This window comes from Panulirus ornatus, chromosome 1, assembly GCF_036320965.1.
Source record: "Panulirus ornatus isolate Po-2019 chromosome 1, ASM3632096v1, whole genome shotgun sequence".
In the NCBI taxonomy this organism is placed as follows: Eukaryota; Metazoa; Arthropoda; class Malacostraca; order Decapoda; family Palinuridae; genus Panulirus; species Panulirus ornatus.
In genome coordinates, this window is record NC_092224.1 from 65457498 (window position 1) to 65475316 (window position 17819).

At 43.1% G+C, this 17819-nt stretch overlaps 1 protein-coding gene across 4 annotated transcripts in view; it reads right to left on the reverse strand.

Moving 5' to 3' along the window:
• The window catches only part of LOC139749299 (uncharacterized), a 786860-nt gene that overhangs the window by 283757 nt on the left and 485284 nt on the right, over positions 1-17819 (reverse strand). For all 4 annotated transcript variants that reach the window (XM_071663045.1, XM_071663026.1, XM_071663039.1 and 1 more), the window contains one exon: positions 16222-16282. In XM_071663045.1, coding sequence (XP_071519146.1) covers positions 16222-16248 — 27 coding nt within the window. In that variant the 5' untranslated portion in view covers positions 16249-16282. The remainder of the gene's footprint in view (positions 1-16221; positions 16283-17819) is intronic.

The window sequence follows — 17819 nt, forward strand, 5'->3', positions numbered from 1 at the left end:
TCCACGTTGGTAGTGTGAGTGTGTCAGCAGGTAGTGTCCAGGTCAGAGCAATAAGTGAAATTATATATATTTTTAGGAAAACTTAAGGAAATATGAGTGTTACAAAATGATATGGATGTCTGCTCTCTTAAAAGACTAGGAACCTCACGCACGCGACCCCACACTCCAGAGGACAAGTCCCAGTACAGTCATATTCCTCCTTTGCTTTTAGTGTTGCATCAGCCTTACCGTATCACCCTGACATTGTGGACTATTTCACGCAAGTTCACCGTAAACCGTTGGATCTGGTGTGCATTCACAGCCAAGGACAGGTTCACCCAACCTGAAGTTACAACGTACATGAATATGAAGAAATGATCTTTTTGGGGTGTCTTCTCAACTCCGGCCAAATTCCATTCTGTCTTCCAGACTTTTCTCGTAATCTACAGCAGCGACTTCCATCAAGAACCTCTCCAGGCAGAAGAGCGCGTACCGCGTAGTTTGGAATAACATCTTTCAACATAGAATAACCAGAAAATGATACATTTCAGGGACAATGAAATCTCAAATGCCTTCCCTGATGTTGGGACGCTTCCGCCGGCCCTGGCCTGGGACAGGTCTGTGTATAGACTTGCCCTACTGTAGTGTATAACTGTGCGGCTGGGATGCAAAAACGTGTCATCGGATATACAGCCATCAAGATGGACTCGAACCCCTGTCTCCTGATTTCTAGAAGCGGCTGACGCAGTGTGAGGACTGACCATTCCCACTATGTACTCGATAAGAACCTGTTTGGTGAGTGATGTTCTTACAGAAAAAAAAGTTTCGGATACAATGTTCTAAGGATTCACCTGCGTCAGTCTGATGAGGAGGGAGTCATGTTGCAGTGCGCATCACCGAACGACGAATCGCAAGCTGGAATTACTTCTTCAACATGAATACAGTTTCGGAGGTTCTTTCTTAAGAGTGGTGATCGAGGACAGGGATTTCCATTGTAGATGAGCAGCGATACGATTCGTCCGAGCGAAAGAAAAAAAAAAAGTATTTAAAAAAGCAAATGACACGAGTGGAGAGAAGGATAAATGTGGACTGAAGGGCTTTGGATTTCGTCGTCAAAAGCCATTTAAAAATCTGCCTGGGCCTTCCTGCGTGGCAGTGTGTGTTGCTAGCTATGAAAAGTGTTCAACAATGGTCAACTAAGACGGTGTTGCCGTGGAAATCAAATAACGATTACTTGAGAAGAGTCATACATCAAAAGAATAGCCAATAGAAATAAGACTCTTGGAAGTTATGATATCTATTCACTAAGAAAGACTGGGAATGGTTTATGTAATCTATGTTACTGGTCGTATCTTAACCCTACCCCAAGCAACCTCAAAGTTGGCAAAGGATTATATGCCAACATTTCCCAGCTATCTTTCACCACAGTACAGTATATGAAATATCTATTTATAAAGAAGGATCCACTTTATCTAGTGTCTCTCACCACCATAAGATCAGAGAGAATAAATGAACTGAAGCTGACAATACTAAATGAAGAATCACGGGAGATCAGATCGAAGTTTTCCAAAACTATAAAATGGAATCGAAAACTATATATCATAGTCGTTTCCGTTCACCAAACCAAGACGTAGAATCAAGATAAGAATATGTTCCCTGCTTCCAGAGTGATAAATTCTTGGACTGCAGTGCCAGGATAAGTAGCAGATAGTCTCATCATCAATTCCTTTGATTAAAAGCATTCTGAAGCTACACTCTGGCGTCAAAGAATGACTCCTTCCTGATGAAGACTAGAAGACATTACCAGTATAGGTTCCTAGCTCTGCAGACCTTTTACAGACTCATAAAGTTAAATCACTTATACAGATAAGACTCTCATAATGATGAGTCCAACCAACACTTCGATATTACAAAAACGTAATTGTTACTCCCGGACTGTCTAGAAAACGGGTAGTCGCGCTACAAAAAACGAATTTTGTTTAGGGGCAAACTAAGCTAGTTTGAAATTCATATTAAAAAAGAGTATGGGTTAAGCAAAGATTTTTTTTCATATAATATCGCAATCGAAGTTAATTGCTTTTCTGTTGTTTTAATTCTTTTTCGAAGTCTCCAGCCCGATGATGCAACGCTAGATTTCCTGGTCTCTAATAAAAAACACTTAAGAAACGACACAACTAATAGAACAACCAAGAAACAAATTAAATTGGCCTCAAATTACCCAAGGAGATGTAGCAAACTTTTAGTGACAGATGTAAGATCCACACCGATGTTCTTGCCATGTCTCGCCAGGAAGTAATGATTTGATTCTATCATTCACACCAATCCCATCTACTAATGATGACCCTACTGGAAATAAGTTCGTAAAACTTTAGTAGGTTAACCTAGTGGAAGCTACCATGTACCTTATTGTGGTGTATTGCGCATGTGTATACCTCTCATAACGTACGAGGGTGCCTGGATTAAAGTCAATCAATCAATCAGTCAGTCTAGCGTGAGATAAGTACATAGTTTCATAATGACATTCATTGTGTGGGGTTTTGATGTGGCGTTCGGTGCTATTCAGTGGCATTTGCGGTTTATAACATGATGCTGACGATTTAAAACCCCAGTGACTCCCAACTTTTCTCAAGCCAGACAATGATGGCTGATGCCCTCCTCATAGACACTGAAATAATGATATCTGTTGAAAACACATATAATTACCACAAAATGAGCAATTATCTTTTCGCCACGACCACCTGCCCAGAATAATCCATGGCATCACCACAAGGAAATGGGGTGAAAAATGGGATTAAAATCACAGGATTTTTAATAGGACAAATTAAAAAATGTGTCACCATCATGTTGTACAGTTCAGCATCATTTCTACAATACAAGGAAAAATCAAGTTGGTTTTGCTGAAGAAAAGACGTCGGCAAACTGTAGAATTTTAATGTCATTTAAATCTTCGATTACTTTCAAAATACCAAATATTTCATTTTGAAGCAAAAGAAAACAGCATTTGGTGATGAGAAGCTGGTACGTGTGTGTCCTGAAAAGAATGATTGCTTCTTTACCGTTCATATATTCTTAAATCAAACATTGAATTTTCTCTGAGCACCCCTCTCGTATTTACCCCCCCCCCCCCATTAAAAAAAAAAAAAAAGATTAGGTGAAAGCCTAGACAACTAACCAATCTACAATATTCGGAGAAATGAAATCCGACACAAGGTGTAGAATGAAGACATTAAGGGCGAAAAAAAGCCAAGCCAGTTTAGAGGAACTTAATCCAACCATCATCACCACAGCAAGAACTGAACAATAATAAAGTCGAATTAAAAACACCAAACAAAAGAAATACAACGAAGACATTGCAAACAGAAAGGAAATTAAAAAAAAACTAAAAGCTCAAAAAAACAACACACACATACACACACACACAAACCATCTCAGCAAGGTGGACAGTCGACTAGGCTTCCACTCCAGTATTCCACTTTTTCTTTTTATCTTCAATCTTCTGCTTATCATTTTCCCTTACCAATCATTTTGTCCCAGGGGTCAAATATTCTTACTTGTGACCACTACTACCACGACTAATATTACTGGTACAGAGAATACTCTGATATTCAAAGACTTCGAGAAGGTACCCTCGACTTTTGTCCTCTGCGGAGCTAAACTGAGATTCTGGCTCAGAAGCCACAACACGTTAAGAGAAGCCTCACCAATAGTCTTTTTTTTATCACTTGCTCATCCTGTCTTAGGACTAAACACATGCAAATCCCATAGATATTGGTGCTATGTTGTGAATATTGTGGATGATACGAAATAATTAATCGGGATATCGATTTCTTAGTCTACTTCATATATTTCAGGGCAAAGAACTACACTGAAATTTATAATTCGACCTTACTTTATATTTCTAAAAGAAAGTATCACACTGAAATTTATATTCAACCTAATTGATATTCTTAAAGAAAAGCATTACACTGAAATTTATATATATATAACCTACTTTTAAAGGAAAGTATTATACTGAAATTTATATTCAACGTTCTTTATATTTCGATATTACACTGGCATTTATATATAACCTACTTTCAAAGGAAAGTATTACACCGAAATTTATATTCAACGTTCTTTATATTTCTATATTACACTGAATATAACCTATTTTCAAAGGAAAGTATTACATTGAAATTTATATACAACCTACTTTATAATTCTAAAGGAAAGTATTTTTTACGCTGAAATTTACTCAGTAAATGAGAGATAACAGTAACGTTTCATTCATTAGCTATGAGCGTTGAGCGAAGATATAACGAAGAGGAACTGATGACAGACGTGTCCTTGATCATGAAGATCATCGCTATTCATCCTCCATTATCTTGTCAATCAGTCCGCATTGTGCCATCAGGACACTTCTGGTCAATTTCCCTGAGAACGTAGTATACATTCTTGTGTGTGTGTGTGTGTGTGTGTGTGTGTGTGTGTGTGTGTGTGTGTGTGTGTGTTTTGAAAACGGAACAATAAATACGGGAGACCAGTAAAAAAAAAAATCTTAACACGTCTATTTACAGAGATACACGTGCCAACGGGTGGGGCAAGACTGTTAATAAATTAATCCCATATTGTCTGAACTTTGAACATTACCTATTTTCGTTGCATATATCATCAGGATTAATTTTCTTTTAATCTTACTGGCAAACAGAAACAGGAAATCAAAATACAGCAGCGATCCGACCTGGTCCTGTATAGCCATGGATGATAATGGTTCGGTAGCCCGTAGCGCGAGGAGGCTACGTGATCGGCAAAACAATGTTCATTTAAATCCTTTTCATCCCAGTGGCCGGTTAAATGTATTTTATTTTCACGAACAGAAGGACACGCAACTAACAAAATCAAATTATTTTTCTTTTTATGTTCCAAGGTTCCAATCACGGACATAAGTCTACATCAAGGCCGGGCCTTAATTGTAAATATAGAGAGATTAATGAAGGGGAGAAATAAGAGACAAGGAAAGTATTTACGATTTTTTGAGGAAGTGAAAAACCCTGTCTTGTAAAAGTTTCAGGTCATAGTTATTGGGAAAGACATGAGAGAGTAAAGATTCCAAAGCTTCGAGGTGTAAGGGAAGAAAGAGCTATCAAAACGGCCCACCCATGAGTTGCAAACAGCCATACACAAGCAGCCAAACATTGTAACATAAAACAAGCGGGTCAAGTTTTGAAGTTAGCCCGGGAGAGTTTTAAAGTCGGACAGCTTTTGACTCACCTCTGGCAAGTAAGGATGCAGAGCTTGAACCACCTCATACAAGGACGGATCAGTCCCCTGTAAAAACAGCAACTGTTTGGAACAAAAAAAGAAATTTCGACATCTAAACAGGATTCCCAGTTTCTTAGAGGCTGACTTACCTCAATCTATGACGCAGGGTTTCCAGGATAGTGTGAACATTACAGTAGCACCAAGTTCATCGGGTCAAGAGCTGGATTTACAGAACCGTCGCAGGTAAGAGAGAGAGAGAGAGAGAGAGAGAGAGAGAGAGAGAGAGAGAGAGAGAGAGAGAGAGAGGAAAGCTGTGAGGAATTGACGATCTAGAGAGATGGGCAGAAACTGGGTCTTGGAGGCATTAAACTTCACCGAATTTCAACCCCACTGAGATATCCCGTCCATGTCTGAGTTTACTGGGGAACCTGTGTCGAGACGAGATGCAGATCGAAAAAGGGATTAAGGAGAAGAATTGAAGAATGTAAAGGAATGCAGAGTTGTCAGCGTATGAGTGTATCTGGTTATTTGTAGTAGAAAGGAAATCGTTCATGAAAAAGGAGAAATAGAGTAGGGGACAGAACAGAATCTTGAGGGACACCGCTGTTGATGGAGAAAGAGTGGAGGCTGATTTATCAACAACCACAGAGATAGAACGGCAGGAGAGGAAGCCAGATATGAAGGAGCAAAGGGAGGGAGAGAAGCTAAAAAAAAAAAGGGGGGGGGGGGAGAGTTTAGAGATGAGACCTCAATGCCATACCCTGTCAAAAGCTTGGATATATCAAGGGCAACCACATTATTCCCCAATACCTTTCAGAGATGATGACCAGACGTCAGTAAGATAGGAAAGACTATCACCAGTAGATCCTACCTTACGGAAACCATACTGGTGATCAGAGAGAAGACTGAGAAAATAAGTTGGAAGCTGAGGAGGGATTCAAAGACTCGAGAAATAATCGATGCCATAGCAACAGAACGATAGTTAGAGGAGTTAAACCATCCACCCTTATGAAGGATGGGATGTACCAACGTATGCTTCCTAGAAGAAAGAAACATTTTGATTTTCAAACAGATGCGGAACAGACGAGCAAGCACAGGTGTTTTGCCTCACGTACTTGCAATAATTATGAGCAGTGTTAAAAACTGAAAGGGAGTCAGAGGAAGGAGACTTTTCCAAACACGATATGCCTGATCCCTTGCCTGAGTGACATATGAACAGGGATTGTCAACCATGGGGCTGCTGGAGGCAGAAGTGCCGTTATGACAGATACATTTATGGGCGTGGTCAGATGAACCAACTGAGGGCGAGGTTTTGTAGCTACAGCGCGAAGGACCAGAGGTGAAAAACAGATCCAGAATATTAGGAGAGTAGTCACAGCGGTCAGGAATATGGGTAGGGTGGGTGATATCTTCGTCGAGATCTCTGAGAATGGAGAACGTGACAGATACAATCTTTCCACCATCCGCATGGGAGGAATTCAACCATTCCCTATGGTGAAAGTTGAAATCACTTAGGCAGAGTAGTAGATGGACAAGCAAAGGAAGACAGTGGTAGCTGGGAGACAAACATTGAGGCACATAACATCAAAGTTTGGGGACTCAAGGTCTTCGCGACGTGCTAAATGAGTGTTGATGTTGGAATAAATATTAACACCGCCTGTAAACCGGGACTGTGAGGGATATTATTATAGACGGATATGAGAAGGGGTTAGAGATAACATCATTAGACAACTGTGTCTCACAGAGAGAAGTGAGGTACCAGACAGATGGTTTTCAACAGAAGAGAGGTTACCAGAGAGACTAAGAATGCTAGTATAGCGAATAGAAAAAGAGACAGGTCTATCACGGTGGGAAAGGTCATGGTAGGGGCTGGTACTTCTACTTTTTGAGCTTTCCCTTCTCACTGGCAGTAGAGTCAGGCGCGAGACTCCGGAAATCCTCAGCACTTTCTGATGCTAGGAACTAGGGACCATAGATTTGTTGGACTCTAACACGATTACACTCAATGATTGTTCAGACATGAGATGGCAAGAGAACTTATGTGAAGAAAATATGCGAGATATGAGTAGGTAAATACATCTACTCAGAACTTCGCATATATTCTAGTTCTGCCATCTCCTTAGAAGTACTATGGTGCTTCTAAGGAGATGGCAGGAGTAGCCCGGTAGTCCCGTGTTGATGAGACAGAAAGTCAGACCAGCAATCCTAACATGGAGAGTGTAAGATGGTTCCGGCCACCACTTTAACGTTGCTCAGTCAGGACGGTAGTACCACCCTGCTCTCAACAACCTACTACCTAATGGGTTGTTGCTCCAAGGGCAAGGGACGGGGTATTACTTGAGCCAGCTGGGGTATTGGGAGGGGTCAATACACTACCACCTGAGCCCTCCCTCACGCTGGCACAGTCACACAAGTGTTTTGTCAGAGAAGTACAACGTAAATAAGTTCCCAAGAGCACTTTCGTGTAATGATCACATCATCAGAGGAGATACAAGAAAGAGAAGTATAATAGCCAGTTGATATACAAGTAAGAGACGTAGGTAGGACACCATTTGTATCTCCCCTTATGATGTGATCATTACACGAAAGTGCACTTAGGAACTTAACTTGTTCCATTTCCCCGTGGAATAGAAGGAATCTACAAGATCACGCGCTCAGTCAGTAGCTTTTCACCCGTTTCTCAGGCATTACAATATCCCATACAACAAATAGTCAACACATCTTTATCTCAGTAAGAAAAAAAAAAGTTCAGAAACTGACGTTCTTAAAAATACGAATTAATCTTGGCAACCTGACCGAAGGGCTGGACAACCTCTCGAGTAAACTTAGAAGTAATGTCTCTACGTCCGAGTCCGGCAGTAATGCGCTACAAACTTAAACTACATAAAGATAATGTCTATTCATTTCTCACTCACATACTGAAGCCTACGAGCAGCTGAGAGAGAGAGAGAGAGAGAGAGAGAGAGAGAGAGAGAGAGAGAGAGAGAGAGAGAGAGAGAGAGAGAGAGAGAGAGAGCGTAGGCGGTGCGGGGGGTCAGCACAACATTCTAACCCTAACAGGAGATGGATGCATTAGGATTGTCTTCGTCCGTCATGCAGGATGTCATTAGATCCTCTGTCGTCTGGTCCAAGCGAGAAATACAGCAAACCCGTCCAGGTCGACGACGTACGGCCATCATTTACAACGCTCGCTGGCGATGCTCGAACTTTCCAACGGTTTCGTTTTTGGCCTTCAGATTACAGGCCGGATGAGTATTAGTGTCTGTCATTCCCGGGTTTTCCATGACCTGAATGATGAGTAGTTTACTGCATCTTCAGAGCTACAGCAGGATCTAGGGACAAGACCAGCGTCGCCCGCTTCAATATGGCGGCCACTCAGACTACGCTGTGGTTGTCAGGCTAATTTGTTATTTTTACGCTTTCTGTATGTGTGTTGATCTTTCTCTTTTCATCTTAATCATAACTGTAGAACTTTTGATTCTAATAAACAGGTATAAAAACCAAAGTGTTGATAATTCAGTAGAGAGAAATGCATGTCGAGATTTGAAGGCAAAGTTATTCGTCCTTTATTGTCATTCTGGAGTGGAGTGTGGCGGGAGGACGCCTGGCCGACGTGCTGCTTCACTGGTGTCTCAGGTTCACTCTAGCATGGATCCAGACAACTAGAACCAACGGCAAGAAATCTTGACACTTCAGTGGGATGGCTATTCGGGCTAAAGCATAACGCGACAGAATTTTATTTAGGATAATTTCAGTCGTATTTTGCAAGGCTTACGTCAATACAATGGCAGTGTTGCCATATTTCAGAGTTGGTCCGATTCCTGCGGGTCAGAAGAAAGGATATGACTCAGGCCAAGTGGCTTATTATGTCTGCCTATTAAAGCAGGTTTCTACGTAGTGTATAGAGAGTCTCGGATTGTTCCAGAACAGAATTTCACTTAGTTCGAGGTCGACTGATGCAGCTGCCGCGCAGGGTCGCTGCCGCGCAGGGTCGCTGCGCTTCTCGCGCAGACAAAGTTGAAATTTAAATGTGGTACAAATGCTGTGAACACCATTACAGCTCGTGTGGCCGAGCACCTGAAACAATGGGATAACTGACCCGAAAAGGAGCGACTATTGCTTTACTGAGATACGACATGGCAACATGGCTCTACTGTCGTGTTTTCTATCACTCGATGTTTTAGTTTTCTTATTTCATTTCTTTTTTTCTCTTCGTTAAAAAAGACCGGGTTATGTCAAGTTTAGCTGAAAGAAAAGTTTACCTTCGGCGGATCAGGACAGGTTCAAGGGCACGTAAGTGCGTGGTGGAAAATCGCAACACAACAGCACGTTTTCCCCAACTGGGCCTCAGTGTAGACTTCAGTTGCTACAGGAAGGTCTTAGCTACAAGTTAGCAGAGCAAATGGCTCCTTCTGACGGATGCTGTGCGTCACTGGAAGTCCATAAAGTGCCGAATAACATTTCTGTTCTAGTTTGGAGGCCAAAAGAAATTAGCCTTTACCTTAACAGTATCTTGTGGCTAATTATACAAGGATTTCTGACTGACGATCCCTTATTCTAGTACGCCTCCCACGACAGCTTCACTTCTTTCAAATACCTGTCAGCCCTGGGAGACGGGAGTGAAGAACTTAGCAGATCTTGTGAATGTCTGCTGGTGTTAGACACGAAAAGACAGGAAGGGAAGCGTTCCAGTATTTCTTCTACACCCCGCCGAAGGGTGACTAATAATAAACTTAAGTTGAAGCAAACGCCTCAAAGCCAACCCCGAGACTTCCACAAAAGACGAAGACTCCTCTGAAACCGAGAGAAAGACCATCATCTTTATATGTACGATCCCTTTCACTGGGGGACGGAGGTATAAGAATAGCAGCTACCGCACGTCTCTTGCATGTTAAGGACGGGAGCGGGAGGTTCGAAACCATTCTCACTTACATTAGTACCTTTTGAAATGAGCAGAGGAAGGGAGCAAGAGAAGATCTTCCTCGAAGATTGAGGCTGGGGTAAATGAATGTGCACGTGCAGTTGTAACCAAGATAAAAATGAGGTAATCAAGTGCTCTAAACTGATGAGGAAACAAGTTGAGTGTTCTGGTTCTGAGTGGAAATGAAAAGGTTTTAAGAGAAGAAGGGTACAGTGGTTCGGGATAGTTTAGCGTGTAAAGTTCGGGATACATATGAGAGAGAGAGAGAGAGAGAGAGAGAGAGAGAGAGAGAGAGAGAGAGAGAGAGAGAGAGAGAGAGAGAGAGAGAGGCTTTTCTGATAAGGTATGAGTTGAGGAACTGCGCCCAAAAGTGTGGCGAATTGAGCTCAAGGTTGATGTGTGCTAGAATGAAAGCAGGTGGGTTGCGTTTAGTGTCCGTGTGCCTGGCAGTGAGGAGGAGGAGGGGGGGGGGGGGCGAAGAAGAGAGAGGAATGCATTACGTTAGAGGAGGAGTGAATGCTTTGGCAGTTATGATGCTAGGGGGTTCTGAATGTAAGAGTGGGTGATGTGACGACTGAGGATAAAATCCGTGGTGGAAGGCGTCCCTTGTGTAAAGGAAAGTGGGTAAAAAAAAAAAGAAAAAAGCTTCTCGAGTTGTATCCTGACTGGTGGTCGAGGATGCACGGTTCAAGAAAGGGTACTTAGATGATTATACGTGGGTGAGGTGAGTGGCGTTGGCGGTCAACGGGCATTACCGGACTGCATGCTAATTGGCAGGTGTGCGAAGGAGAGCTGCTGGATGTCAATGTGCTGAGAGGGAGGTGGAGGGAGGGATGAAAGGGGGAGGGTGGATAGATGAGACGTCAGGTTCAGGCGGCGGAGGCGAGTGTGTAGAAGCTGGCCAAGTATTAGGAAAAGAGGAAATGACATGAATGTGAAAAACGACATAAATGTGAAAGAAATGGCGAGAGTGAGTGAAACTGGAAGAATGGGCTGTGCACTGGGATACTAAGAGAGACTGAGAAGGAGCATTGCATGGGGTTAAGAGAAGTTAAACTAAGGGAATGGGAGAAAAATGCAAGGTATCTATGGAAATTTTCTTGAAGTGTGTTGGTGAAGCGTGTGGCATGTAGAAGGTGAGATGTGGATGGTGTGAGAAAGGGTAGTAAGTGGTGGAATGAGAAAATTAAACTGTTACTGAAAGAGAAAATGGAATATTACAGAAGATCTGAGCATGGAAGTAGTGCGATTGATTGGAAGGAGTGCAAGAAGTAAGTAGCGAGAGATCAAGAGAGAGGTACGAGAAATACAAAGGCAAAACTACACCGCACATCATCAGCCTCAATTTGTAAATAGCAGATCATCAAACTGAATAACTGGACAACAAACAGCAGACTAACATCCCTGCCATAACGTGAAGAACCGCATCAGACTAAAAACTTTCCTAAAACACAACATACAAACCTTACAAAATACATAATGGATGGGTTTTATCAACCACAATCCCTGTCTGCACAAAACTACTGAGAGAAGATATCAACAAGGCATTCGACAACGTCCCAAAACACATCCTCAGACGGAACATACCGTTACTCTGTACACATAGAAAACAAATTGAATTGCTTAATCAATTTTACAGCTGGCCACCAAGTCAGAGTTATACACAAAAATCACACTTTCCGAAATTCTCAAGTTTTACAGTGGTGTTCCCCAGGGAGATGTGCTTTCTCCTAATCACCTCCATCACTTTATACATGTCCTCCCTCTGCCTCACTGCAGAGCACAGTGTGAACGCCCTCCCGTATGCCGACGACCTCACAACTACATCACAATAACCCAAAACTACACAAGCAACAGTAAACATGCATCACAATGCTATTCAACTAAATCAAAAGAAGAATCTGCTTCTCTAAAAAAAAAAAAAACTACACAAGCAACAGTAAACATGCATCACAATGCTATTCAACTAAATCAAAAGAAGAATCTGCTTCTCTAAGAAAAAAAAAAAAGAATCCAGAGTCACCCGCTTGACCTCTGATAAGACATAAATCCAACCTGAATCCTCACCTCATCGTGAATGATCATCTACCCTCACTCAACACATCATCGACCATAATAGACATACATCCTCACACCACAAGAGGCCAACTCAGACGCTACAAGCAGAAGTAAATGCTCTCACAACACATCACTGGCAGACGTTTCAAACAGGAAAAAGAATCCATCAATATCATCGACAACGAATCCATCACTCCACCTTCAACTATGTCTCATCTGTCTGGTTACTTACCTAAAAAACAAACAAAACAAAAAAAAAAGGAGAGGACTCAGAACAATCACCGGATGCTCAGCAACAATAAACATTCAACATCGGAACAAAGAAACAAAAACGCTTCCAATACAAACCCACCTCAGCATGCTCGCCACCCAACAGAATGCACTCACACCCTCCTAAACAAACCACTGCCTAACCATCCATCAAACTTCAGGCAGAAATAGAATGCTCACCCCAGCCTCACTCTTCAGTAACTCACAGATAACCACTGCAAACACTGCATTATACCACAGTGACCGAACAATCAATAAACAACCATTCCTAAACACTCCAGATGAATATGAGACAAAACAAACTAAAACACAAACTAAACACTCCAGATGAATATGAGACACACCGCGCCGTCTGCACTATGCACACCACATCATCCAACTCTGCGCACCACATCATCCAACTCTGCACGCCACATCATCCAACTCTGCACGCCACATCATCCAACTCTGCACGCCACATCATCCAACTCTGCACGCCACATCATCCAATTCTGCACGCCACATCATCCAACTCTTCAACATTAAAAACATTGATTTAGCTTATCACAAGACTCCTGATTCCCAAGATGCGACTTTCTCACTGAAGCTGCCTTACATCTTCTCCTAATCAGCTTTGCACTTACCCTGCCAATACACACACACACACACACACACACACACACAGCACAGCACTTTACCACTGATCCCGGCCAGTGGACGTGGCGGACTTCCTGAGCGATCCCAGAAACCTCCCAGATTACGATCTTTCTTCCACACTTTCCCTAGTGTTCCAAGAACCCTTACCCCCCGCTCACCCACCCTATGACTCACTTTCGTTATGATGGTTCCATTCGCTGTCATGTCCACTCACAGGTACCTAGAGCAATTTCCTTCAACCAAATTTCTCTATCAACCTTATCAAAAGCTTTCTCCAAAAACATAAATCACACATACAAATACCTCATTTCCTCTAAGTATTTCTCAAAAAATTCAAATATATATGTATATATATATACATATATATATATATATATATATATATATATATATATATATATATATATATATATATATATATATATATAATGAGCATCTTTCAAACTGAATCACGTGATTAATGTTGCCGCCAAATAGACGCATCCTAACGTTCGCCATTCCATTGAAAGACAATGCCAGCGGGTTTTTCCCAGGTGTTCTGAACACTCTGTTGTAACGGACACAGTATATCTAGAGTTATTTCCTCGTCTTAGCCAATGAGGGGAATAAAGCCATCAACACCACTGCATCACAAGAGTGCTTCACAGGAGCCTGGAGTTGGGCCGCGTGACCTGATGCTGCTTTTAACCTTCCGAAGACTCTTGAAAGTTCCAGCATTTTTTTTTTCTTCTTCTTCTTCTTAAGGAAACCTGAGTGTTGTCCCAGGCCCGGCTATTATTGTATGGCTCCAAAACGTCTTCTTGTGAAAATTCTGTTCATTGTGACGCTGAGGTCAGGAAAAGTCAATGGAATTAATTCACTGTTTTGATATATAAAGATCTTCTGAAGTCTTATGATCACCTTCTATACGTAGGATTAATCCTGTTGTGTTATGATCATCCTCCATACGTAGGATTAATCCTGATGTGTTATGATCATCCTCTATACGTAGGATTAATCCTGATGTGTTAAGATCATCCTCTGTACGTAGGATTAAGCCTAAAGTCTTATGACAATTCGTAGGATCAATTCTAAAGTTATATGATCATCATCTTCTATACGTAGGCTTAATCTAGAAGTCTTATGATCATCCTCTATACGTAGGATCAATCCAGACTTAAGAGTTTCTTACCGAAAAGGAGTCAATCATATTTAGGACCCCAACGGTTTAAACAAAAGTCATGGATCTTGTTTATCACCTGAGAAACATCATTCAATACGTCCAGTCAAGACTCGTAAGTATTTTCTATGTTTCACAGAAAATTACACAAGACATCTATTTGGTCCCGCTATTAACCTTTACGAGCAAGGTACACTCCTGACTGGATCAGGAAGCTGACCCTCTCCCAAGCAGGGTTGTCTGCCAGGCCCCGTGCAGCAACGATCATGGTTCCTCCTTCATCTTTCTCAAGGCACCACCTCCCCGTGGTTGAGATCAGCCATAGGATGTCTTGGTCACTCGAAGAATACCTCTGCTCACTATTCCCTCTGTTTGAATCAGGTTGATCTTGCCTTTGAGGCTTCGAGTACACCGCCGGCAGAAAAACAAGGACGGTCCAGATCGGGGTTTAGTTTGTCATTAAAGTTAAGTACACAGAGTAAATTTCCTCAGGTTCCTCCTTCTGCAGGAGGGGGTATGGCCCACATGGCTCTGCCTGTAGGTGAGGAATGTAGGTTTCGAAGCATAGAGAACTAATTCTTCTTCCACAAGCAAGGCACTGTGACTCCTACCTAGTTCTCCCTTCCTTTCCCTTGTCATCCTCCCTTTTCGAAAAATCATTTTTTGATTCCGGAGCGAAACAGGTCCGAAGCACACTCACCAGCGGACAGTGTGTGTGTGTGTGTGTGTGTGTGCGTGGTTCCCAGACCTTACTTCACCACTGCACCGTGACGTCAAACGCCCAGATGGGCAGCTGTATGGTTTAATAAGTCGTGTGAACGAACATCTGTGGGCCTCATATGCTTTTTGATAGGGATGAATCATCATGGATACGCCTCATAGTGTTGTGGTAAAACTATATTTCTTACCCACAAGTGATCAAAAGTTTCTCAAATGTCCAAAAAGATTTATAAATAATAATAATAAAATGATATTTCATCCTTCAAAATCTACAATGACTTCAAGTCCTAAACTTCTCTTCTATTTCGTGCCATCGTTGATTCATGGAAAAAAAAAAATCAGTCTAGAAATTCCATGTCTAGTTGGCTGGAAACATATGAATACCTTAGGACGAAAGCTACTTGGAGGGACGAGTTTGGAGACTAGAATTGGCGAGGGATTCTTTGGAGGGATTTACGGATGACTACTGTCCAGGAGAGAGAGAGAGAGAGAGAGAGAGAGAGAGAGAGAGAGAGAGAGAGAGAGAGAGAGAGAGAGAGAGAGAGTTAAGAAGGAAAATAAATATAAGCAACAGGACAACAGAGCCTCAAGTCTCCCTACAGTACCCAAGTTATCGGTCAATTTTAAAAATTCGTTGGTAGTTTCTTTCCTCAGTTTGTGGAGTTACGGGATACGTCAGTGACCGTAGTGACAGACATTGTGGCATGTTACGGTCGGCTATATTAAGAATGATCACGATCAAGCCGTTCGAAAAACTTGCGACATTCACTTGAAAACAGAATAACACAATATAATGTCACTTTTTGTTGTGAAATAACGTATCACTTGTGTTCTTCGCATTTAATATTAGCCGTGATGCTTGAAAAAAAAAAAATAATAGCCAAGAATTCCACGTCCCTTTACTATGAGGGAAAAAAATCGTCTACCGTCCAGACCCAAGTGTACTTACGAGCCAAGGTTCGTACATATATTTTCAGAAATAATAATAATAATAATAATTCCCACACGAAGGAGCTATATCCATCCAAGTGAACACGAGAGACTCAACTGATAATTAATATCAAGACGGAAAATTTGCCCGTCTTGGCCCAGCAAGCAATATAACAAGGTGTCTGATACTAGGCTAAAACAAGCGGACATACATAAGTACGACCCGACACTCTGGCGCACGACACTCCGGCGCATGACACTCCGGCGCACGACACTCCGGCGCACGACACTCCGGCGCGGGACTTACCGTTGGGGGAGAGATGTGGCAATTCATGGCGGCGACCTCGCGTCCTCAAGGCATCAGGAACCTGGCAACAGAAACGATGATTAGACGTGAATGTCTGGCACATGGAACAGCTTCTGGCTTTCTTGGCCCTCCGCTGGTGATAGCTAACATGTCTACCCACACACACATACATGCATTAACTGCACCGAAACCTACATGGTCGGCAGACAGACAGACAGACCTGGGACATAAATGACTGATAAAACAGAGATAAATCCATCAATAAAGTAAAGAAGTAATATTATCATTAACTCTAAAACTGTTCTAGGGTGGCTTTTAAAAGCCTGAGGTACGCTACCAGCCGTGAATCAAGGACCCAGTCGTTGGCTGACGCCTGTGCCGAAGCCTAGCCTCCCGGTCAAGAAAATATCATACGCGGGCGTAGAAAGTAACGTACAGGCTGAGAAACTTTTCTGTCTAGTGATGTTAGTCAAGTATGTGAATACCTCTCATTCTGGAATGATATGTTCACTTGAGACCAGTCGTGCTGAAATAGAGGCTAGTTCTATAAGTGAAATGACATGACAAAGAAACTATTATTGTGGATTTCATTTGTTGGGGTTTGGGCGCCAACACCATCCCAGCCCTGCCTGACAACTATTCAACGCTGCCTCGAACAACTGTTCCACGCTGCCTCGTACAGCTGTTCCACGCTGCCTCGAGCAACTGTTCCAGGCTGCCTCGTACAGCTGCTCCACGCTGCCTCGTGCAATGTTCCACGCTGCCTCGTGCAACTGTTCCACGCTGCCTCGTACATCTGTTTCAGGCTACTTCGTGCAGCTGTTCCACGCTGCCTCGTGCAACTGTTCCACGCTGCCTCGTGCAACTGTTCCACGCTGCCTCGTAAATCTATTCCAGGCTGCTTCGTACAACTGTTCCACGCTGCTTCGTGCAACTGTTCCACGCTGCTTCGTGCAACTGTTCCACGGTGCCTCGTGCAACTGTTCCACGCTACCTCGTGCAACTGTTCCACGGTGCCTCGTACATCTGTTCCAAGCTGCTTCGTGCAACTGTTCCACGCTGCCTCGTGCAACTGTTCCACGCTGCCTTGAAAGGCTGTTCCATGCTGCCTCATGCCACTGTTCCACGTGGCCTCGGACAACACCTATCGTTGCTCAACCCTTTAATCCACCTCCCCCACCCAAACATCCCCTCCTCCCTCCACCCTTCCTCGGTGACCTTCCCTTCATCCGCCCTCCCTCTCCCTCCCTTCCCTTTTTCTACTGCGTGGTTGAAAGGGGGCGGGGGGGGGGGGGAGACCTCGTCTCCCTCCCCAACCCTGGCCTCCCCCACCACCACCACCTTCCCCTGCATCCCCCCTCCTCCCCCTTCCCGGGCAAGAGGCACTTGCGTGCGACCGTCACACACACACACACACACAACACAACGCTGGTCCAGCTAATGCCGTCCAGACGATCACTGTCGGGAGAGCAGGGGATGTGCAGTGCCCGCTAGGCGACGAGAGGACACGTACAGACCAGGCCAGACACAGGTGGCTCTGGGGTGACCCACTGGGAGGAAAGTAGGTCAGCTCGATGGTTCCAAGTTGACTTCGTCCA